This window comes from Bos taurus, chromosome 8 (assembly GCF_002263795.3).
Source record: "Bos taurus isolate L1 Dominette 01449 registration number 42190680 breed Hereford chromosome 8, ARS-UCD2.0, whole genome shotgun sequence".
NCBI lineage: Eukaryota > Metazoa > Chordata > Mammalia > Artiodactyla > Bovidae > Bos > Bos taurus.
Genome location: NC_037335.1, coordinates 68,987,795 through 69,012,520, shown reverse-complemented (window position 1 = coordinate 69,012,520; position 24,726 = coordinate 68,987,795). Strand labels below are relative to the sequence as shown.

The 24,726-nt window shown below is 53.0% G+C and overlaps 1 protein-coding gene and 1 non-coding gene across 2 annotated transcripts in view; one reads left to right on the top strand and one right to left on the bottom strand.

Annotated features, from left to right (window-relative positions):
* Positions 1–17,564, top strand: part of GFRA2 (GDNF family receptor alpha 2) — a 107,527-nt gene extending 89,963 nt beyond the window's left edge. The window contains exons 5-9 of the mRNA NM_001015595.3: positions 1,796–1,905; positions 2,555–2,695; positions 4,593–4,765; positions 15,388–15,441; positions 16,141–17,564. Coding sequence (NP_001015595.3) covers positions 1,796–1,905; positions 2,555–2,695; positions 4,593–4,765; positions 15,388–15,441; positions 16,141–16,263 — 601 coding nt within the window. The 3' untranslated portion in view covers positions 16,264–17,564. The remainder of the gene's footprint in view (positions 1–1,795; positions 1,906–2,554; positions 2,696–4,592; positions 4,766–15,387; positions 15,442–16,140) is intronic.
* Positions 6,242–6,314, bottom strand: TRNAG-UCC (transfer RNA glycine (anticodon UCC)). The gene has a single exon. It is a non-coding gene; the product is annotated as a tRNA-Gly (tRNA).
* Positions 17,565–24,726: the final 7,162 nt, after the last annotated feature.

Below are 24,726 nucleotides of genomic sequence, written 5' to 3'. Positions count from 1 at the left end.
GGTGCCTCCTGGCAAATCCGGATTTGTCCCGTGGGAGGACCTAAGTGGACGCCTCCATTGAGGGTGTTCCTTTTAGGCTGTCCTGTTCCTGGTCTCTCTCAACTTCTCATTTTTCTCTCTCCCTTCTCCTTCCTGATGTGGACAGAGTTCCAGTGGAGGAGCAGGGGAGCTGAATTGGGGGTGATCTTTGAGGTGGCTTTGTGAGAAATATTGTGGTGTGGTCAGAGCATGGGCAGGGTGGCGGATGGTCCTTCCTGTGGCCACTGTAGCGTTCTTATACACTACAGTCTGAGTAGTAGGGAGGCAGGCAGTGGTCCCAGCCCAGGCTGATGGCAACAGCCCTGGGGCCGGGGCAGTAGGGCAGGAGGAAGAAGGAATAGAAATACCTGTGCAGGTTAGACTTGGGTGCCCTGGGCCTCCTGTGAACTCCACACAAGGTGCTAGGGGTTGGGGACAGACAGGCTCAGACAGCGGCTGCCTTCCGGCAGCTCACGGTCGTTCTGGGAACACAGAGCTGTGTGCAGGTGGGTACAAAGCAGCTTTATCCATGCTGACAGAGAGGAGCAGGTGATGACAGGTTACGTCACCAGGGGAAGAAAATGCTGATTGTGCCTTGCAGGGGTGAGGAGCTAGTGGAGGGACGGCCCTGGAGGCTCTGCTCTGATTTGATGTAGAAGAGAAGGGTCAGGAATGCCCGAGGGATGTCTCATCCTAGGGGGACTCTTTTTTTTTTTTTTAACCTCCCTGGGAGTTGGTCCCACTGACCCCTAGAAGGATCGTGCTGAAAGTGTTAGTTGCTCAGTCGTGTCTGACTCTTAGAGACCCTGTGGACTGTAGCCCACCAGGCTCCTCTGTCCATGGGATTCTCCAGGCATGAATACTGGAGTGGGTTGCCATTTCCTTCTCCAGGGGATCTTTCCAACCCAGGAATCAAACCTGGATCTCCTGCGTTACAGGCAGATTCTTTACTCTCTGAGCCTCCACGGAAGCCCTATGAGGTGGCTGGGCAGAGGTTATTTATTTATTTTTTTTTCTGCTTTGGATCTTTGTTGCATCATGCAGATCCTGAGTTGTGGCACATGAACTCTCTCTCCTTGTGGCTCTCGGGCTAGTTGCTCCATGGCATTATAAGATCTTAGTTCCTGGACCAGGGGTCAAAGCCACATCCTCTGCATTACAAGGTGGACTGTTAACCACTGACCCCCCAGGGAAGTCCCTGGGCAGGGATTGTAGGGTGGCAGTAACAATGTGTTGAAGGACTTGGGAAAGGTCACCAGGAGTGTGACCAAGCAGGAAGCAGAGCCCAGCCTTCCTGTCTGAGTCCCAGACATTGTCAGCAAACCCACCTGGGTTCTCTCTGTGTTCCTCCAAGTGAGAGATCTGTTCAGAATGGGTTTTGCCTAAACTGGGTGACTGGAAGGAGGAGAAGGGGGTGACAGAGGACGAGATGGTTGGATGGCATCACTGAGTCCATGGACATGAGTTTGAGCAAATTCTGGGAGATAGGGAAAAACTGGGAAGCCTCGTGTGCTGCAGTCCATGGGGTCACAAAGATTTGGACACGACTGAGTGACTGAACAACAACAAAACTGGATGCCTCAATTTCCAGGAAGTCCTGTCCTCAAGGAGTTCCTAGCCTGAAACCCCCAAAACTTGTTTCCCCCCATCTTCCTCCTCTCTGTCCTTCCTGGCTTCCTCCTGCCCTGGGAGGCTCTGAAGGAGCTGCTGTGCCCTGGAGGAGACGGGAGGTCAGCCAGGTTAACCTGCTTTCTCCATGGTCTTCTCCTGACCCCAGGTCCCGCCTGGCGGACTTCCATGCCAACTGCCGTGCCTCCTACCAGACGCTCACCAGCTGCCCCACCGACAATTACCAAGCGTGTCTGGGCTCCTACGCTGGCATGATCGGTAAGCCACCCCAGCCTGGGATCTCAGTGGCTCCCGGCTGCCCCTGGCCCAGTTAGGGACTGAAGTCCAGTTCCTCCTCTGCCTGGTTTCAGATAGGAGCTGTGATGGGAGCTGGGGTTTTATCACAAGGGAGGAGCCCCAAGAATCTTAGGCAGCTTCCAAAATAAGTAGGGTGATGTTCATTGTGTGACATTCTAGGCTCTGCACTGAGCAGTTTACATGGACTGTCTTATGTAAATCTCAAAACAGAGCTTTCTGGGTGGGGGTTAGGGCTCCAGTTTACAGATGGGAAAACTGAGGCTTAGGGAAACTGAGTGACTTGCACATGTTCACCCTGCTGGTCAATGCTGGCACTGGGACATAAACCCGGGAGAGAGCCTTAGTCTCCCTGACTGTTGGTATAGGAGAGAGCCAGGGCCCGTGCTCTGGGTGGGGGCTCCTGAGTATCCCCTCTGCTGTCCTCTATGCCATGACCCCCCTGCCGACCCTCGTGGTTTGGATTGTGAGCTGTGATGTATATGTGTTTAGGGGTCAGGTGGAGGGGTGGGGGACGGGTCCCAAGCCTCCTCTATGATGTGCCTGGGGTCTGGGGGCCAGGAGGGAAGCCTTACTGTTCCTCTCTCCTTGGCCTCCCTGTCTCCCTGCCCAGGGTTTGATATAACACCCAACTACGTGGACTCCAGCCCCACGGGCATCGTGGTGTCCCCCTGGTGCAGCTGTCGTGGGAGTGGAAACATGGAGGAAGAGTGTGAGAAGTTTCTGAAGGATTTCACAGAGAACCCATGCCTCCGTGAGTCCGCCCACATCCACTCCGTCAGGAGCCCTCCCACCCCTCCTGTCCTGGGGACCCTGGAACTGTGCCGGGTCCTGCCCTCCTTCCCCCTGCAGTGGCTGGTGGTCCCTGTGGAGCTTCTCCAGTAGGGGGTTGACTACGCAGACCGTGGGTTTTGCAGTCCTGGAGATCCTCCCCGGAGCTGTCCGGAGGCCCCTGGAGACCTCAGTCTTTTTCACATTAAGGCTGAAGGTTTCTAGTCTGTTATCCCGACGGTTTCACCAGGTTCCTTTGGGGACTGCCCTGCGATGAGGGTCTCGGCTTCTTTAACTTCTTCCTTTAAGGATTGATTTCCCTTGGGAATTGGAGTCTTAAGTCATCAAACTCCTACTAATCTGAAGGCCAGAGAGAGAAGTCAGCCACAAGCTCCATCTGCCCGGTCTTTCTAGTCTGACACCCACCTCCCACCCATTGAAAGATCTCCTCCCCCTGTCCCTTCCTCTTTTCTTCCTTCTGTCCATCTGTCCATCCTGCCTTTCTGACAGCACCGGGAGTTTAGAGATGGAAGTCACAGGGCTTGTCATTGAACAGCTCACCCTCTGAAGGGGGGCACCATTAGAGCATCATGGCCATCATAGTACAGGGGGCGCTGTGCTAGGGTGGAGGTCTGCAGAGGGTTCTGCCGGAGCACAGGGTGGGGATGCCCAAGACATCCTGGAGGTAAGGGTCCCTGAAGGCTTCTCAGAAGCTGACCCACAGTGGGGGTTGCTGGGCACTGGTCAGCTGAAGTGGCAGCAAGGGCCCGCTGGTCTGCTCTAGGCAGAGGTGGGTTTTGGGAACCTGTGGACCACTTATCCTTGCCACAGAGCGCGAGGATGCCTGGGGTTACCTGGACAGGTGGAGAGAGTCATCCTCGTGGAGGGGGGCAAGCAGACTTGAAGGCGTTTGGATCTTAGGGTCCTGCAGGTGGCAGAGGTGGTATGTGGGTTGGTGAAGGGGTGTTGACAGGTGGTGTTGTGGTCAGATCTGATTTCAGAAGGCTCGCTGTCTGCTTCTCGTGTGGAGGGGGTGAGGGTAGGGATATGGTTCTCACAGGTGACCCAAAACCGAGTCCACTAGAGGATGTAGCAGGTGCCCCGGGCGGAGGACGGTGCCCACTGACCCAGAGCAGTGTTGGGGTGGGATGGGGAGGAGAGATGGGTGGAGCGACCTCTCAGAGGTCAGCTCGTGGCCGGCAAGAGGGTGCTTAGGGAAGTGTCCTGGGTGACCGAGGTTTCGGCCTTGGGTGACTTAGTGGAGAAGAGATGGCAGACCTTCAGTGCTGAAAATGTGGCGGGGGGCCAGTGTTCCAGTGGAGGGAGTGGCGCCTAGTCAGGCGGCGACCTGAGGAACTTGAGGTGCCTCTGGGGCTTGGAGGTGGAGCGTATACGGTTGGGTACTGGGGACACAATTTTGTCCAAAAGGTCTCAGTAGTTAGTCCTGAGTGAATCAGTCTAACTGACTGACTGAGGGTGGGTGAGGCCTCCTGGGGAGGGGGGCTGCATTGGGGGCCATTGGCATGCAGTGGGGGGCATGGCCTGCAGCACCGAATGCTGCAGAGAAGACAGCTCACGCCCTGGGCACGGTCTGCTCCTCCCCGCCTGGCTCCCCATGCTCCCACTTCTCTCTTCCTCTTCATTCCTCATCCAGTACATCTTCTATCCCAGCTTCCCTCCTGCTCTTTTCTTCTCTGGGTATGAGACCTTGCTAGGTATCTGAAAGGGAGCTTCAGCCAAGTTAGTTCAGACAAGTTCCACCCTGCCCCCAGCTCCAGGCCATCACAGGGAAGGTAGCTGTTGGGATACCTTCAGCTGAGGGGCAGAGTGACGGAGGGGCCCCTGATTTCTCTGTGTCTCCCTGCTCTCTTTCCCCATAGGGAATGCCATCCAGGCCTTTGGCAATGGTACAGATGTGAACCTGTCCCCTAAAAGCCCCCCATTCCAGGCCACACAGGCCCCTCGGGTAGACAAAACGCCTTCGTTGCCAGATGACCTCAGTGATAGCACCAGCCTGGGGACCAGTGTCATCAGTACCTGCACATCTGTCCAGGTGAGGGGCTATAGCTCGGGCACTGTGGATATGGAGCTGGGCCAGGTGGAGGGCTGAGAGAAGAATCTAATGTCAGGGGCAGGGTGGGAGGTTACAGACGGGGGACCAGGGATGGGGCACACAACCTCCTCCCTTTGGGTCAAGATGCAAGAGGCAGAAATAGCTGGTGGGAGTTAATTTTCCATGATTCACTCGCTGGACATCACCTTACAAGTATTAGACACCTGTTCTATCTCAGGATTGTACTACATACCACAGGGGTGCCAGAGAAATGAGATGGTTAGCGTTCACTTGCCATCTACTGATGACCAGGTACTGTAGACTAGCTAGCGGACTCTACCTATTTCATTGAATTCTCACACAATGAGATGCTGGCATCCTTGTTTTACATACAGAAAGCTAGCCCAGGGGTGTTAGGCCACACTCTCAGGGTCACACAGCTGGTTCAATAGTGGTGGACTAAGATTTCAAACCTACCTCTGACTCCACAACCCATGATGTTCATTTGTTTATCCATCCGTCCATCCATCCAATGGTGTGATGCACACATTTTGGTCGAGATCTTATGTGAGATGCTAAGGAGATATTGGTGAATGAGGCTGACAAAGTCCTGTGTTTTGTGGTCCTTGGGGGTATTGTTGAGGGTCAGACAGTTCAACAAGCACCAGACATGGGGTATGGTCCATGCCACAAGAGGGGACCATGTGGATGGCACTGTGGAGACACATCACAGGACTCCCCACTCAGCCTTTGTCTCTGCTGAGCTTCCCTCGTGCCATCATACCATTTGCTATAGTAGAGTCTTTGCCTAGGATGTTGATCTGATTGGAACACCCCCACCGCCCCCCCCCACATACTCTCTCACACACACTTATATATACTTGTGCACACACTCACACCCTAGAAGAAAGAGTTTAAAAGAGGATCTGGTGCAGAATATCAGGGGAAGCAGAGGAGGGAGGGATTAGTGAGGGCATGGATGGTGGGGCATAAGGGATGTTTCAGGCAGGAGTTGGGGCTGGAATTCCCAAGGAGGGGTGGGGTCTGGAGTCCAGTCAATGGGGCTCAGTGTGAGCATGGCTGTGGGGGCAGCAAGAACAAGCCTGGCTGTGTAGGGCAATGAAGATGCAGTCTGAGTGGGGTGGGCTGGTGGGATCACCAGTAGGCACACTCTATGAAGTTTCATTCTTGCAAGATGAGTAATAAGTCCTGGAGAGCTGGCTGCAGCCATGTGACTGTAGTTGACGTATTGTACTGGGTACTTGAAACTTGCTAAGACTTTAAATGTGCAGACCTTAGGTGTGCTCATCACAAAAAAGAAATCAAACAAACAAACAAGGTAACGGTAGAGGTGTGAAGTGATGGATGTGATGACTGACTCATGTGAGTATTTCACAGTACTTATGTGTATTGGATTGTGCATCTTAAATATATACAACATTTTTTGGCTATGCCTCGAGCGTTGTGAGATCTTAATTCCCTGACTAGGGATTGAACCTGGGCCTCCTGCAGTGGAAGTGCAGAGTCGTAACCACTGGACCATCAGGGAATTTTCAAATATATGCAATTTTTGATGGTCCATATAACCTCAGTAGGGCTTCCTTGGTGGCTCAGTGGTAAAGAATCTGCCTGCAATGCAGGAGCCCCAGGTTTGATCCCTGGGTTGGGAAGATCCCCCGGAGGAAGAAATGGCAACCCACTCCAGTGTTCTTGCCTGGGAAATCCCATAGACAGAGGAGCCTGGTGGGCTGTAGTCCATAGTGTTGCAAAGAGTTGGTCACAACTGAGTGACTAACACTAACACTAATCTCAGTACCCCCAGAGATAAAGAACAGCGGGCTTTTGGAGTCCTGAGATGAGACCTGAGCAGGGATGGGGCCCGGAAGTGGCATCCAGGCCCCTTGGGCATCCCCTGCTGGTGCCCGTCCTGGTTGGGAAGCCCACTCCCTCTTCCCTTTCTCGTGGACACCCGACCTCCAAGTGCCCTCAGGCCTGCCCAGCGTGGCCCCTCCACGCCCCGCTCCCTTCCATTAGGTCACCCCTCCTGATTGGGGCTGCGGTGTGCACGTCACCCTTGGGCAGCTCCTAATTACACTGAACATGCTTCAGCGGCTGCTGGCAGGGCTCAGGGGCTGCTCCACAAACGGTCACCAGCTCAATTTCATGCTAGAGCAACGGGCAACTCGGCTGGTGGGGCTGTGCCACCTGTCAGGTGACCGGGCTCTGGTCTGGTCCCCAGGTCCCTCTGGGCACTGCCAGCCTTCCTCTCCAGCCCCTCGGGGCTGGCTAACCTGGGAGATGCCCACTCAGGGGGCCGTGGACCCTCCTTAAGCTTCTCAGAGAGTCGCCGTGGGCATGGAAAAGTTCAAAGCTGGGGTCTCATGTCTGCCGCAGTCCTCTACACGCCTGGTGACTCTGACTCCATTTTCTACCCCTGTTTCCCTCCAGTACTTTGCTGAAACATTGGCTGGTTTCTTTCAGCTCCAGCTTGGGGCTGCAGGCTCACTGTCTCATCTTACACTCGGTTTGATTACAGGGCGGTTAATGCATGATCTCTATGGAAGACGATGTGCATGAGGAACCTTACCTATATGTTAGCTGTTTTGAATCCCGGGGGCGGGGAGCTGTCTGGCTGGGGGGTCCTCCAGACCTGTCTCCCGTAGACCCCCTTAGGTCTATTGACTAAGTTACTCTGGGAAGGACAGCATGGGCGGCCTTCCCAGGAGAGGGACCCATCCATCACCATCCCTATACCCCCATTTCTTCTCTCAGAAACCGAAAGGGAAGTGCTTTTTTCTTGTTTTTAAATTTTTTGGCATGTGGGATCTTGCCCCACCAAGGATTGAACTCACACCCACTGCAGTGGAAGTGTGGAGTCTTAACCACTGGACTGCCAGGAAGTCCCTCTGATTCTGCTTTAGTCTTTTAAAGACTACTGTTACTACTGGAAGTGCTGGAAGTGCTGAACGAATAAGGCTGCATCTCTGCCCTCAGCTTGGCTAGAGGCTGGTGTGGGTGGTCTGTCCTTCCTCAGCTCTTCTAGCTTGGAGGGGCTCTGTGGTGGCCCTTGGGAATGACTGCAACCCATGGCGACATAAGGGAGTCTCTGATTGAGGGCAGAGATGGGGAGCTGAGCCGGGGAGGGAGGGAGAGAAAAGCTGTGCATCCCAGACACCCCTGGAGAGAGAGGTGAGGTTATTTAACTGTCCTCCTCCTCCTCCTCCACAGGTGGATCCTGGGGGAAGCCTTAGGGACCCTCTTCACTGACTCGAGATGGCAGCCAGCTGGTGACCCTGCATGAGTGATTGGATGTCAGGAGTGAAGGGCTCTCAGAGCTGCTTCCCAAACCTCAAAGGGTGGAAGCCCAGTGAGGACAGTGACTTGTCCCAGCCTCTGCCTTCCGGACAGTTTTCTTCTGGCTGCACTGTGCTGTCACCTTCTCTGTATCTGCTCCCCCAGAGGACTTTCCCACAGTGGGGGCAGGGTCTGGGGACAGAGGAACTCTTGTCCCCATGGCAGGCAGCTGAGCAGAAATGTGGGGGGTTTTAGGTGCCAGAGAGGAGCTGGCAGCTAGGCAGACCCCGAGCTGGCCCTCTGTCTGGGGTCCTTGATACTGTCTAGAGTCTGGCTCTTGTATGTTTCCACTCCTGGCTGTGGTCCCCTCTCCGGGTGGCCCTGCCAGCCTGGTGCTTCTGGAGCTTGGAGAGAGTGCAGCAGGATCTGCAGAATGGTATCTCCTTCTGTCCCTGCTCTCTCTCTCTCACACACACACATCCCCAGTGTGAATTCTGTCTCTTCTACCCAATGGTCCCTACAGCGGAGAATCCATAGGAGGCTGTTCTACCTCGTGCCCTCATCCAGGGCCCTTTGTTTCTGAAGCCCATGGTGTACCCCCTGGTGTAGGCCCAAGGTCCAGGCTGAGCAAGATGCTGGCCCTTGAACTTGTCAGTCCCTCTGAGTGGAGGGTGTCTCCCTCCCCTCTCTTCAGCTCTCTGCCTTTGAATCCTTCTTGGATGCTGTCCCTTGGGTGGTCTCCTGACTCAGCTCTGGCCAAGCTGCCTTCTCCTTGCTTAGGGCTCCTGTTTGACACCCTCTGGCCCCCATCAGGATGTGTTCTGCTCCCCCAACCAGACGAGCATCCCTGGAGGACAGGAGCTGCATTGCCCCTTTTGTTATTGTTGAGTCACTAAGTTGTATCCAACTCTTTGCGACCATGGGCTGCAGCTCACCAGGCTTCCCTGTCCTTCACCATCTCCCGGAACTTGCTCAAACTCACGTCCATTGATGCCATCCAACCATCTCATCCTCTGTCACCCTCCTTCTCCTCCTGTCCTCAATCTTTCCCAGCATCAGTCTTTTCCAGTAAGTTGGCTCTTTATACCAGGTAGCCAAAGTATTGGAGTGTCAGCTTCTGCATCAGTCCTTTGAATGAATATTCATGGTTGATCTCCTTTAGGATTGACTGGTTTCATCTCCTTGCTGTCCAAGGGACTCTCAAGAGTCTTCTCCAACACCACCGTTTGAAAGCATCAATTCTTCGATGCTCAGTCTTCTTTATGATCCAACTCTCACATCCATAAATGACTACTGGAAAAATCGCCCCCTTGGTAGCCCTTACAATCAAGTGCCTAGCACCTGGCATCAAGCAGATGCCCCACACAGGTTGACAAAAAGAGCCCAGGGTCCTGAGCATTCGATTTGTGGGAACTTCCAGCTCTCTGTTCTAGAAAATGGTCTGTTCTGTTGCAGGCAACTCGATTCAGCTTCCCTCCCTCTCATTGGTGCCTTCTGTGTGCTGTGAGGTATGAAGGGGAAGTCTTTCTGTCAAGGGTGCAGGAGGATTGGCTGTCCTGTCTGCTGTGATGTGATGGAGCCGCACCAGGGCGGCACAGTGTGGGCGGGGCACACTGGCAGTGGGTTCCCACTGTCCCTGGACTTGGTTTGTTTCTAGTGTCCTTAGCATTCTCCGTGGGTGGCTCTGGGCCAGTTTGCAGGGCCCCATCAGATCACCTGGAGTCTCATCTTCCCCAGGGCTGCAGGACTTTAGTAACGGAATTTCTCCTTTGCATTCCTTGTCTCTATCAGCCAGTTTCTGCTCTTACTCTTGCTACTGCCCATGAAATTTGGGGGAATTAAAAATGAGTTGATGGGCTCGCCAAGAGTCCCACCTCCATCTCTCCCTCCTCCTCCCTGTTCTCTGGATGATTCTCTTACTGGGCACACAGGCCTATGGCCATCAGAGCATGGGCCCCAGAGGCCCATCAGTGTTTCTATATGCCTATATTTCACCCATCCAAGTACTAACCAGGCCCAACCCTGCTTAGCTTCTGAGATCAGACAAGATCAGGCAGATTCAGGGTGGTATGGCTGTAGACAGTATATCTCTTGTTTACAGACTCGGCCCAATTCAAAGCTTTGAGAGGCTAACATATTTCTTCTTTTCATCTCTTTCTTGTAGTCATTCATTTATTCATCCATCAGTGCCTTCACTCATTTATTGAATATAAATTCACCACATGTCACTCTGTTGCAGACACTGAGGCTGACCAGCCTGTGAGGCCTGTACCTTGGTCCTCATACTAGTGGGAGGGTCAGAGTGCATGCTGGCTCAGAGAATTATGGGGCAGGAAGTGATGGGCACACCAAGGGACAAATAAGGCGTTATGGGATCCAGAGGAGGAAGCTGCTTTGGAAGCACAGGACTCATGGAGCAGGTGGACCTTGCTCCAGGGCCAGGAGGAATAGGGAGAATTGATGGATGATGTAGGGATGCAGACACATGGAATGGGGAGGAGTGGGAGAGAAGGGAGCCAAGGCAGGGACTCAGGACAGTGCAGAGCAGCTGAGGAGGGGCTCTGCTGCCGAATCTGGCCTGCTGCCTGTTTGGATAAATCAGGTTTTACGGAACATGGCCCCACCCGGTTGTCACATGTGGTCCATGTGCTGTAGGCAGAGTTGTGTTGGGCTGGACGTGATGGCCGGCAGAGCTTAAAATCGTAATTCTCTGACCCTTTGTAGAAACATCTCTCCCTGACCTTTGAAAGTGAAAGTGAAATTTGCTCAGTCATGTCTGACTCTTTTCGAACCCACGGACTATATGATCCATGGAATTCTCCAGGTCAGAATACTAGAGTGGGTAGCCTTTCCCTTCTCCAGGGGATCTTCCCAACCCAGGGATTGAACCCAGGTCTCCTGCATTGCAGGTGGATTCTTTACCACCTGAGCCACAAGGGAAGCCCAAGAATATTGGAGTGAATAGCCTATCCCTTTTCCAGTGGATCTTCCCAACCTAGGAATCAAACTGGGGTCTCCTGCATTGCAGGCAGATTCTTTACCAACTGAGCTATCATGGAAGCCCCCTGACCTAAAGGAACACAGATCATGAGTTTGTGAGAACACAGAGTTCTGATATGGGAAGGAGGGGGTGGCGAGTCAAACCTGATTTGCAGGATGAAGTGGTGACTGAAGAGGTTGCTGAAAGCTTTTGAACTGGGATGTCATGATGCGAAGTGTGATTTGGGAAGATAATCTGACAGCAGGTGGAGATTGATTGTCAAGCGAAGGAGACTGGGGAACTGTTAGCAGATCTTTGCGACAGTCAGCGATAGTCGATAGTCATCAATAAGAAAGGAGGGCTTGTATTAGGGAGGTAGCGGGGAGGGGAGGATGAGGAGTTCCTGGGCATGTGTAGGGGAGGCACTGAGGCCAGGGGCACTGAGATTGGAGGCAGGGGGTGGGGTGGGGAGGGTGGAGGCAGGAACAGAAGCAGGAGACAGGATCGGCCAGTTCCAGCCAGAAGTTTTCCCATAGAGGTGGTGGTGGTGGTGACTGCTCAGATTCCATGGACTGTAGCCTGCCAGGCTCCTCTGTCCATGGAATTCTCTAGGCAAGAATACTGGAGTGCCCTCCTCTGGGGGATCTTCCTGACTCAGGGATCAAACCCCGGTCTCCTGCATTGCAGGTGGATTCTTTACCATCCAAGCCACCAGGGAAGCCCTTCCCATAGAGACAACACTACATTTGGTCCCTTGCACCTGGGCCGGACCCACAAGACCCTGGGACTGCCAGATGTGGCTTTGGGAGTGTGGACAGAGGTGGCTGGAAAGATGAGGAAGGCAATAATTTCCTTCCAACTTCCTGGGCAAAGGGCTCTGTGGGAGAAATTTCTAGAAGGATGAACCTTATCCCTGCTGCCATCCTCTTCCCTCCCTGTTGCCAAGATTATCAGCTGAGATGGACATCAAAGGTGGCCTTGGTGGGGTGTGGGCTCAGAGGACAGCCTGCAGCGTGATGAGGGGGCTTGGGGAGGACACAGCCTCTCCCTTCCCCCCCAGTCTTAGCTGAACTGGTATGGAGTTGACTGTGTGGGTGTTTATTTCTCTCATCGGGCTGTGAACAGGGCTGTGACTCATTCATCTTTGGAACCTCCTGTGGGGAACAGTGGGAGAGTTAATGATGAGGGAGGCGGTGAATTTGAGCCTAAGCCTTGGCCATTGCGTAGTGGAACCTCTTTAGCTCTACATCTCCTCCATCCACCACTGGCAGAAAAGGTCGGCTGACCAGCAAACACCTGCACTGTTCTGTGTGCCTAGGACTGAGGATGGGGGGGTGTCTTGGGCTTGCCCTTGGGGGAGGCTACTGGAACCTTCACACCTTCACTATCTGCTCTGGGTTTTCTGGAAGTCAGGTGGCAGGGTGCGATCTCCATGGGGCTGGGGCTTCTCCCTGGCTTTGCTTCCAGAGCTGGGGTAGCCACAGTCCACCAGCTAAACCCAGTCTCACCCTGAAGCCCCAGTCCTGGGAGTGTGCTGGATGCAGGCTCTGCTTGGCTCTGAGTCATGCTTGGGGGTTAAGGGGCCTTTAATTTGTCTATGCAGAGGAAGTGGCAGCCCACTCCAGTATTCCTGCTGGGAAGATCCTATGAACAGAGGAGCCTGGCAGGGTACAGTCCATGGGGTCACAAAGAGTCGGACACGACTGAGTGACTGAGCACACACATACACATACTTGGCTTTGCTGTGCCATATGTGTGGTCTCGTGTATCTTCACGGTGGGTCAGTGAGGTTTGCTTGACTGTAGATCACTATCTTATAGACGAAGAAGCTGAGGTGCCAGTAGATGAAGGGATTCACCTGGGGTCAGTGGCTGAACCAACTGGAGCCTTGGGCTGTGGTCTCTGGGGCCCTTCCTTCCTTGGATAACAGGGCTCATCCATAGCAGGGACACCAAGGTTTAGGACCCTGCAGTCTAAAAGAGAAAGGCTGGGATGGGTCTCTGAGGACAGCATCTATCAGCTGGATTTTGCAGCACATGAAGGCAGTTCTTGAGGACAGCCAGAGGAAGCCCAGTGTGTCGCTGGGCCTCTCAGCACACACTCACTGTGGGCCAAGTCAACCCTGAAGCCTGCCTGGCAGAAGTGCCATTGGCTCAGAAGGGTTTGGGCAAGTTCTGTGGGTGATGGATCCCAGGTGGGTCACTGATAGAGCCTGAGGAGGGTCCTGTCCTGATCTTTATGGGGCCAGTCCTTCCCCCACCAAGTCCCTGTGGCCCCACCAGAGACCACACACTGGGTCGGAGTCCTTTGGCCCTGGCCCTGGGAGATGGCATCCCTTTCTCACAATGACATGGGTCTGAGGAGGGGGTGAAGGGCCCTCTCGTATTCCTTCCCCTTCCCCTCTTTTTCCTCCCCCTCCCCTGCTCCCTCTCCTCCTCCTCTGCTCCCCCCCCACCCCCCGTCCCTGGCTGTCAGCTCCCTCTTCCCCCTTCTACCCTCTCCCTCCCTCCCTCTCTGCTCCTTCCCTCCCCTTCTTCCTTGCCCGACGCTCGAATCTCCTTGGACACTTGATCCTGGGCAGTAGAATCCAGTCCCTGGATCCTGTAGAGCCTTTGGGCAGACACCCTTCTGCAGAGTCCCTGGCTGGTGGCTTGGCCGGGCTAGATCTTAGCACTTGCTGCTCCTGGTGCTGTGGTCTTAAACAGGATCTTCCTAGGTCTTGTCCCTGGTTCCACCTCGGCTGTGCTCATTGTCACCATGATCACATCTTCTCCATCAGTAGTGACTCTGCTCTTGGCTGGGGCCTTTGTGTGACAGCTGGGGCCTTGTTTAGCTGACCAGATGCCCTGTAATGTTTAAGGTATTATTAGTACTTCTGGCCAGAAGCAGTGATTTAGGCATAATTTCTTGGGCTTTCCAGTTGCTTCTGGTGGCCAGAGCCAATGGCCAGGATAGAATCATCACACCCCCCAGCTGGTTCCCATGGATCACTATTACGATAATGGCAACAAAAGGCTGATTTCATGCACACCCTCTGGTTCTTATTCCTCACCTGGACCACAGAGCTCCCAGGTGCCAGACATCTGTTTCAGAGGAATGGCTAACACCTGATACCATGGCCAGATGTCTGCCTAACCGGCCCCAGTGGCAGACATCGCTAATCAATCACAGCTGTCTTCCCCATGAGCCCAGTGAGAGGACTCATGATCTTTCTGGAGCTGGCACTCAGGTGTCAGTTCTGATCTGCAGCATTCATTCATTCATTCTCATCTATTCATTCACAGACTTGTTAATGAATGACAGTTAACAAATGTTAATGAGTACAGTAAGTCCCCTACATACGAACCTTCAGGTATCAAACTTTCAAAAATGTGAATGTGTGTTCATATGTCTAGTCATGTAAGGTGTAAGTGAAATTGCAGCTTGCTGTCCATCTCCTATTGCTGCTGATCCTTCATTTCTACCATCTCCCATCTCCTCACCCTTCTGCAGGCAGTAACTCTTCTTGCCTATTTGCTCAGTCCCTGCCCCTGTATGCCAGCTCTTGTACTATATTACTGTACTTTTCAAGGTGCTGAACTGTGAGATTAAAAATGTTTATTTTGTGTTTGCTTGTTTTTATGTATTATTTGTATGAAAAGCATAAACCTATTACAGTACAGTACTGTATGACCGACTCATTGGAAAAGACCCTAATGCTGGGAAAGATGGAAGGCAAAAGGAGAAGGGATGAGATGGTTAGATAGCGTCACTGACTCAATGAACATGAATCTAAGAAAACTCTGAGAGACAGTGAAGGACAAAGGAGTCTGTGTGCTACAGTCCATGGGATTGCAAAGACTCAGTCACAACTTTGCAACTGAAGAATAACAACAACCGCATAGCCGAGTTTGTTGGGTACCTAGGCAAACATTGTTGGACTTAATGAACAAATTGGATTTAGAAACGTGTTCTCAGAATGGAACTTGTTTGTATGTAGGGTACTTACTATGTAATGTTTATTGAGCAGCTGTTATGCAAGGAAGAAAAGTATGGTCCTTGCCTCGTCAAGTGGAGCTCTGAATGTGGTAGTCAAACCTGGGAGCACCTTATCACTCTATGATGCTGTCAGTTGGAGGGCAGAGTTAGAGCTGTCTTCTTCAGGAGCCCAGAGGAGACAGGACTTAATCACTGTGGGTATCAGAGGAGGGCACAGGTCCCTGTGTTGCCAGTGCTCTTTCTGTGTACCCTGCGATGCCAGCAGTGGATGGCACGGCTGCGAAACGTGGGATCCCATCTGAATGGGGACAAAGCCTGGCCAGAGACCCAGCCATGTGACCCACCCTTACTAGTGCCTTCTTTCCCACAGGATCAGGGGCTGAAGGCCAATAACTCCCAAGAGTTAAGCATGTGCTTCACAGAGGTGAGTGAGGGGCAGAGTGCGGGTGGGTGCAGGGGCTGAGCGGGGAGGGGAGTTGTTTTCTAGGCGAGGCTTGGACTTGGAGCCCCCAGATTCCATAACACAGGCTGGGCTAGCTCAGCTGCCAGGCTGCCTGAACTGGGGTGGGCGCTCACTCTGTGCGGGGTGAGGATGAGTGGGTGCAGAAGTTACTGCCAGGGCCTTTCCTTGTCTCTTGGGGGAGATGCTCAGGCTGCTCTGAGGCGAGATCCTGGCAAGCCCTCCTGACTCTATAGACATGTGCACCCAGCGGCCTGCTCTGTGCTGGTTCTGGGACACTCTGCAGAGGTGGAGAGATGGAAAAGGACCTGGGCCCTTCCTTGAGGGAGACCCAGCACAGGACTATATCTATGTGCGTGCTAAGTTCCTTCACTCGTGTCCGACTTTTGGTGACCCCTTGGGCTGTAACCCGCCTGGCTCCTCTGTCCATGGGATTTCCCTTGCAAGAATACTGGCGTGGGTTGCCATTTCCTTCCCATTCAGGGTCTCCTGCGGGGACCCTAACCCTAACCCTTCTCCAGGGGATCTTCCTCATCCAGGGATTGAACCTGGGTCTCCCTCATTGCAGACAGATTCTTTACTATCTGAGCCGCCAGGGAAGCCCAGCCCTACTGACTCATTTGTCTTTTTCTCTGCTTCTCTCTCTCTTCTGCTTGGCCACAGCTCACAACCAATATCATCCCAGGGAGTAAAAGGGTGATCAAACCTAACTCAGGCCCCCGCAGAACCAGACCGTCGGCTGCCTTGACTGCTGCATCCTTCCTGATGCTGAAGCTGGCCTTGTAGGCTCTGGGGATCCCATCGGGAGATTTCTGAAAGCTACACGGATGAGAACACCCGCCTGACAAAATGGAAACACACACAGACACACACACACACACACACACACACACACACTTTGCAAAAAAAAAAAAAAAGATGTTTTTTCCCACTTTGTCTCTGAACCTGTCTCCTCCCAGGTTTCTTCTTTGGAGAAGTTTTTCTAAACCAAACAGACAAGCAGGCGGGCAGCCTGAGAGCTGGCCCAGAGGCCCCCTGGCCGGGGAAACCCCACGTCGAGGAGGGCACATGGCAGGTCTAGAGATACCCTTCACTTTTCTCTGGGGGTTTTCCTCTCTGGACCCTGCTGACGTGAGACCAGACGACACCCCTACTGCCCAGAGACATGGGCGGGGCCAGGATGGCTGCTGTTCTTCTCAAGCTCCCCAGTAAGGGGACCTGCTGGGGACTGGCGGGGGGCGTCAGGCATCAGGGCAGCAAGGCTGGCCCCTGGGGGTCCAGTTGGGCACCGTCAGCACCTCTACTTGGCTTCCAGGATGGAGTTTATTTCGCCTCCCTGCTCTGAGGGCTGGATCTGACCTGTGGATGGGTGTGGTGCCCTCCCCTTGATCCCCACTGTAGCATGGTGGGGAGGGCTGGGCATCTCTCGCGGGGCTTGTGGAGCCCAACCTGCCTGGGAGACCCTGCTGGGGGTTGGGAGCAAAACTTGGGAACACCTCAAGGTGGCTTCTTCCTCCTTGGTGGCAAAGAACCTCCTTTGAAATCAGAGAGAAATGATTCCTTGTCCACTCCCTTGGTTTCTTGTGGGTCCCTTTGGTGGGTCTCCCTTTGGAGGGAGGGGCCAGGCACTGAGACTGAGGAGACCACCATGGGCCGTCTCGGGCACCACGCTCTGGTCTCTGCGACTCCCTCCATCACTCTCCTCCCTGCCTCACTCGCCCACCTTCTCTCTTCTCATTTCTGAGACAAATGCCCACTGCCCACTGTATGTACATAACGCAGCTCCTTTCTCAACATATATGTATATACACATCCGTATACATATATCGTGTGGTTCCCTCTCCTTTCCTTTTTTTAAGAACCTATGGAAATAATACTGTAACAGATGAGCGAAAATGTATTATTGTAAAATTTATTTTTTTTAATAATGTTGTCTATAACGGGGGAAGAAAAGGAGGTGGGCTCCCTGTGTTTCTGCCCCAGTCGGGCTGACGGGGTCGTGGAGGGGAGTTCCTGATTGGTATCACGCGTAGCCAAGGCTCCAATAAACGTACTAGGAAGCAATCTGCCTTCTGCTTCACTCTGGATGTGCTGCCTCCCCTGGTTTGTTCTTGGCCCAGTGCCAACGTCTCTGTTGCTCTCCTGGGGAGCCCTGGGAGAATGTGAGTGTCCACGTGTACACACGTGTGTCTGTCCATTGTGTGTCCTCGGGGCAGGTACTGGGGCTCTGCATGGAGACGATTTTACTTTCCCTGGGTCTGAGTTCCTGGTTGTGCTGAGCCTACTGGTTCATTCACCTGTCATCTCCTCCCTCCCGTCCCGAACAGGCCAATGCCTGCTGGCCCCAAACTGGAAGAGAATGGAAGTAGCCGTGGGGATGGACGATGGCAGACAGCCTAATGTCACTTCTCGTGGATGTTTTTGTTTTACGGATGCCTGTTTGGCCCTGTGAGGTGGCACAGTTGGTCTTCCTGTGGGGACTCCTGTTTTTTTCACGTGGTTGTGAAGGCAGGAACCTGGCCTCCTGGGTCCCAGCCTCTGATGGAGGGGCGGTGAGCCAGCCTGCCCTCTTCCCCAGCCACCGCTAGCCTTCCTGTGGGTAGAGCAAGGTGGAATGGCCCTTCAGTTGGGAATCCATGTTCTTTGCAAACAGCAAAGACTGGTTTACTTAGAAGCCTTTGGGGAAGGTGGCCCACAGAGTGGGCGGGGGGTGGGGGACCCAAGAAATTTTGGGCAGGAACCAAAAGACATTTGAAAGGACAGAAAGCAGAATCTACAAGGTCAGAGTGCTGACCCCTTTGTGATGAATGACAACAACCATCATCCAACTGGCTGAACTGGGGCCCTGCGCCTATCTCCTGCTCCCCCACCCCGCTTGGGTGTCACATTGTTCAGTCGCTAAGTCAGGTCCAACTCTTTGCAAGTCCATGGACTGCAGTATCCCAGGCTTCCCTGTTCTTCACTCTGGCATCCTTAATGGGAGATAAGCCCTTGCCTTGCATCATGGGGAGAGATGATTTCCCCAAAGGAAACAGAGGTGCCTTTATGAAGGAGGAATAGAGGCTGGAGAGCTTTACTATGACTTAAAACATCTCCCCATTCAGGTATCCCATAGCTAAAATTTTACCATTAAACATTCATTCCTTTGGCTGAGACAATTCCTGTTCTCCATGACCCTCTAAAAATATGTAAATAAAACTGTGAAGAATAAAGTTTTACTATCTTAATGCTAATTAGTTTAATGATTTGAATGGATCTTAGTAACATTAAGACATTTGAGCCTAGACATTGAGATTAAGCTTGGGGGGCAGAGATGGGAAGAGAAGCAGGAAAGATCAAAGCAAGATTGGTAGGGGCCGCCACCAGAGAGTCAGAATTACTCTAGGGTTCTTTTGGGGAGTCAAACACATGATGTATAGGCCCACTGTGCCTTTACTCCAGAGTCAGCAAAGTCTATAAAATAAGGATTTTTTGTTGTTGTTTTGGGTCACTAGTCTCATGGGGATTCCTGATCTGGGGCATGCGTCCATTTAGAAGCCTATTTTATTCTGTTTTCTAGGGTCTAGTGTGTTATACAGACTGAAACCCTATAAAGATGCTTCTTCCCCTGGGGGAAGCTTCCAACCTGGGATGATTTTGGTTCTGCTAAGAACCCAGACCTCAGCTTCTGACCTGGCTCTTGCTCCCGCCGCCCTCCTGTCAATGCAGCTAGGACCACTCAGCCAGGCTAAAGGCCCAGCAGAGACCCAAAGTGGTGGTGGGGAATCCAAGGAGGCTGGTTCAGAGGCTCAGAGAACTTGGCATCCAGGGGGCCATGCCCTGGCCCGGGGTGCCCCTAGTGTGTGAGCCTCATGGCTGGGCCCTTGCTTGTTCAGAGATTAGAGACAAAACTGTTACCTTAGTTCTCTGCACCCCAGGCCCTGTTTGGAGCACAGGTTTCCCAGGAAACCCAACCTTGCTCTTGCGAGGCCTTCTGAGGACTTGATCCCCAGGCTCTAGCTGGGCCCGGCTCTCTCCACCAGGCCTTCAAGAGGCCACGCAGCTCAAGGATCAGACAGAGGATACGTTGAGGCAGACCTTGAATTGAGTTCCAAATGTGCTGCTCACTAACTGGGGGGCCATGTTCAGTCTAAGCCTCAGTTTCTCATCTGTGTAAGGCGGCCAGCAGCCCTGCCTCCTAAGAGGTTGGGGTTGAATGGAATACCCTGCCAGGACAGTGCCTTGGAAACTGAAGGAGGCAGGCTGGCATGGGGTCCCTGGTGGGGCCCGAGGCCAGACCAGAGAGGCTTTGCTCCCAGGGATTCTTGGGAACTCATTGCAGAGTGGGAGCCCCAGACTTTCAACTCTAGCTTTTGGGAATGGGTTCAGAGTCAAAGCACCTTGATGCTTTGTGAGCAGAACCATCTGCCCTGTGATTTCCCTGTAGGAAAAAAGGGCTGTCAATGTGGAGGGAGTCTGAGGACAAATTCAAGTCCATATTCTATCCTCCAGAAGTCTGGGTATTCCTGGAGAGGGTGTGCAGGGACCTGGATTCTAACTCTGGCTCACCTAGCTAAGTCACTGAGCTTCCCTGAGCTTCAGAAAGGTTGCTCTAGATTGGGGATCAGCAAACTTTTTCTATCAAGGGCCAAGTAATTAATGTAATAGGCTTCTTGGGCTATGCCATTTCTGTTGCAACTACCAACTCAGCCATTGTATTGTAGCTTGAAAACAGCCAGTAGCAATATGTAAGTGATGGAGCTGACTGTGCTCCAGTCAAACTGGATTCACTGAAACAGGTCCAGGCTGGAACTGACCCCTGGGTTGCTGTTTGCCCACCGTGTTCTAGATGACCTCTGAGCCCAAGCTGTCAATCCCAGGCTGTCTGACCACAGGGCTTCAGTGGCAGGGAGTGAAGTGGATGATGGGGCTTTAATCACCCCCAGGTGGATGGAAGACAGGGCAGGTTGCCATTGTGATGGGGAGGTGGAGGCAGGTGAGCTGCAGAAGAGGATGCTTAGGGGAGAGGCCCTACCTCGGGCAGGGGCTATGAGGAATCATCCAGGTAGGCTGCAGGTCATACACCCGCAGGTGTGGTCTGGAGCGTGGCAGCTGCATGGACTATTCTGAGGTTGTGTCTTGTCTATGGGTTTGAACTTCAGCTGCTCTCAATTCATGCACCCAAGCATCCCACTGGACCCTGAGGAGGGGGCATCACTCCCTGGTTTGCAGGAAGGCATCTGAGGTGGAGCAGGACCTGGGGTCCAGAGCGAGGGAAGCTATTGCTCCATGGATGGGAGGGGAGAAGGTCACTCGAGAATGCAGAGAAGGCCCAGCAGGGCAGCAGGGCCCTGAGAGCCCCTGCATAGCGATCAGCAAGTCCCTTAACCCAGCTGGGCCCCACTTTCCTCATCTACAGATGGAAGGGTCAGAGGCACTGCTCTCTGAGGTTCCCGTCCACAGCAGGATTCTGTGACTCTATGACTGCCAGCTATTTCTGAACTCACCAGCCTGGCACTGAATAACTTGGAAGGAGATGGAATTCATCTCTCTTTCAATAAGCACCGCCACTCTGCTTGGTTGCCCCAGTTTTTCACCAAGCATCTTATGCAGAACTGCAGACTGCTGCCTGGGGCTCATTCTAGGGATGGCTGATGGTGGTGCCCCTCACGCTTTGCCTCATTCCCTCTTTTCAGATGACAGTCCACACCCATGGGGGAACACCCATGGAGCCGGTCCTGGCCTCCCTTCCTGGGGAGGGCGCTCTTGAGTCACCACTTTGACCTGGGTCCTGCTGGGCTGTCAGAGGTGACAGAGCCTCCTCCACTGGGACCACCCACTGGGCGGAAGTGAGTAATCCTCATCTAACATCTCTGCAGGAGGAGCTTGCGGAGTCACCAGGGCTGGCATGATTCAAGTGCTGAAGCTCTTGCAGCCGGAAGACAAGCTTTCAGGAAAACCTCCCCCTTAATTTTTTTCCAAGCCTGCTTGGTGGGCTGACCTCTCTCCCCTCATCCCCTGCCCACCCATGCTCGGGAAGTTGACAATTTAAATAAAGGCCGTAGCTCTCACTCTCCTTCATTTCAAGCCAGAGTCCAGCCTTGTTGGCCAAACAAACCCTTGTAGGATGACACTGCTGGCCCAGTCCATCCTTCATTTTTATCCTCAGTGCAAGATGAAAGGCCTTTTATTTTCTGGGGCCCCAGAAACCTGAAATCACTCTTAATTCTCCCTGTGTTAGAAAGCTGGGTGAGCTCAAGGCCACAGTGACATGAAGGACAAAAAGGCCTGCCCTCCAAAAGTGTATTTGTAGCATTTCTACCTGGGGGGCTGCTGAAATCATGTTTTCTCCCAAAGCGCGGAGACCTGACTTTCTTGATGATTGGAAATGGTCCACAGATGCTGTCATCCCAGGGGAAGGTGATGACCCCTCCAATAGCCCCTCAAACTCATCCAAACCCATGTATCTCTCTGTCCAGCCCTAGGGTATTTGTGAAAAAGATAGGGCAGTCTGGGGGAGCAGACAGAGTTGTTGGGTCCCTCTCTGCTGCCAGGGAGGGTGGGACTGAGCTAGTGCTGTGGGCCTCATCACTCTTTGGCATCGGCTGGCTGGTGGGACTTCGTCCCCTCCACCCCATCATCTGTCCCGAGTCTGTCTGGGGAAAGGGACCCCGCTCAGAGAGCAGGCTGGGCCTTCTTCTCCAGGCATCGGGGGCACAGCTCAGTCTGGTCCTGTCCTGGGCATCTCCATGTGGACTCCAGACTCTACATCTCAGAACAGTGGGAGGACTGCGAGTGTCCCCTCCCCCAGAACAAGTGTAACTGGTCATGTGACTGATTTCCAGTGGGAGATGGGTGTTCCCGGGGATCCCCTCGGGTTCTGTTCATCATTTGGAGGACCTCTAACTTCCAACCCTGGAGGCTGCTTCCCTGGAAAATCTGCTCCCCTTCTCTCTCCACCCTCTTTGTCAGGCTGGGGCTGTGGCCTTGAAACTCCTTTCCTTACTGTTGAGGCAACTCCTCTACCTTTGATAGGCAGGTGAGGGGTTTTGACCACCGATGTGAGCTCTGGGCTCTGGTTGTGTCCAAGGTTAGCTGATTCCCCGTGGCCATGTCCTGTTAGGAACTCCGCTGGGCACATGCTTGGAATCACGATCATTCTCTCCCAGGAACTCTGCTTTTGTCCTCCTTCTTTTGAGCCTTCTGCCTGGCTGGCTTTCTCCAGTGTCACCTTCTGGTGAGGGTGTTTTTGTTTAGCATTTGCAGACCCTGGAGAAGTGATGCCTTCTCTCCCAGAGTCCTCTGCTTCAGGTCAGGCTGCTCTTCCTCTCAGTGGCCGGATGCAATTGAGCAGGATCGCAAGGGACCATATCCACGCAAGGTCCCTGAACTGGCCGCCCTGTTGTTATCATCACATCTGCATGGCTCAGATGGTGAAGTGTCTGCCTGCAATGTGGGAGATCTGGGTTTGATCTCCAGGTTGGGAAGATCCCCTGGAGAAGGAAATGGCAAACCACTCCATTACTTTTGCATGGGAAATCCCGTGGATGGAGGAGCTGGTGAGCAACAGTCCATGGGGTCGCAAAGAGTCAGACACGACTGAACTACTTCACTTTCTTTTCACTGTCTGGTCCAGTCCCTGCTTAGGGTCCTCTCCCTTCCATGGGGAGTGGAGTTGAGAGCAGAAACTATGAGGTTGACGTCAGTATGTTCAGCAGCCTCCTCCGCTCCTGTGGTTTGTCTAGGTACTGCCATTCCCATCCCCAGGTTTGGCCTCTTCAGATTTCATTATGCATTTTCTTACATCCCTCCATCAATCTGGGACCAAATTCCTCTCACTTGAATTAATTAGGGAGTTAGTGAAAGTCTTAGTCACTCAGTCGTGTCTGACTCTTTGCGACCTTATTGTCTGTCCATGGAATTCTCTAGGCAAGAATACCGGAGTGGGTAGCCATTCCCTTCTCCAGGGGATGTTCCTGATTCAGGGATGGACTTGGGGTCTCCTGCACTGCAGGCAGATTTTTCACTGTCTGAATTGGGGAGTTAAGGGAGACTCATCTAAATGAATAAAAAAATCTAAACTATAGAGTCCTGCTTAACAAATGTAGTATGATGTAGTGGAAACAGTGCCAGACTTTATTTTTCTGGGCTCCAAAATCACTGCAGATGGTGACTGCAGCCACGAAATTAAAAGACGCTTACTCCTTGGAAGGAAAGTTATGACCAACCTAGATAGCATATTCAAAAGCAGAGACACTACTTTGCCAACAAAGGCCCGTATAGTCAAGGCTATGGTTTTTCCTGTGGTCATGTATGGATGTGAGAGTTGGACTGTGAAGAAGGCTGAGCGCTGAAGAATGGATGCTTTTGAACTGTGGTGTTGGAGAAGACTCTTGAGAGTCCCTTGGACTGCAAGGAGATCCAACCAGTCCATTCTGAAGGAGATCAGCCCTGGGATTTCTTTAGAAGGAATGATGCTAAAGCTGAAACTCCAGTACTTTGGCCACCTCATGTGAAGAGTTGACTCATTGGAAAAGACTCTGATGCTGGGAGGGATTGGGGGCAAGAGGAGAAGGGGATGACAGAGGATGAGATGGCTGGATGGCATCACTGACTCGATGGACATAAGTCTGAGTGAACTCCGGGAGTTGGTGATGGACAGGGAGGCCTGGCGTGCTGCGATTCATGGGGTCGCAAAGAGTCGGACACGACTGAGCGACTGATCTGATCTGATCTGATGATGTGTAAAGTAGGTGAGGCCCTTGTAATGGCCTGGGAGGCTGACAAGGTCTGTCCTGGCTGCCTTTCCCACCTCCCCTCCAATTGCTCTTCCCTGCCCACTCTGCTTCAGAGACTGGCCTCATGCTGTTCTTTGACCACACCTGGCTGGCTCCCACCTCAGGGGTCCTTGCAGGGGTTGTTCTCTCTCCCCCATTTCCTTCCTTCAGGTCTCCACTCAGATGTCAGCAAATTGAAGAGAGCCTCCCCGTCCAGGGTACCTTCCCTGCCCCCTACTTGAGGACTTCCCAACTTTTCCAAAGCACTTACCACCTTCAGATGGACTATACTACTGTTGTTGTTCGGTTGCTAAGTTGTGTCCAGTGCTTTGTGACCCCGTGACAGTAGCATGCCAGGCTTCCCTGTCCTTCCCTGTCTCCTGGAGTTAGCTCAGATTCATGACCATATCTAACCATCTCATCCTTTGTTGACCCCTTTTCCTCCTGCCCTCAGTCTTTCCCAGCATCAGGGTCTTTTCAGGTGAGTAGGATC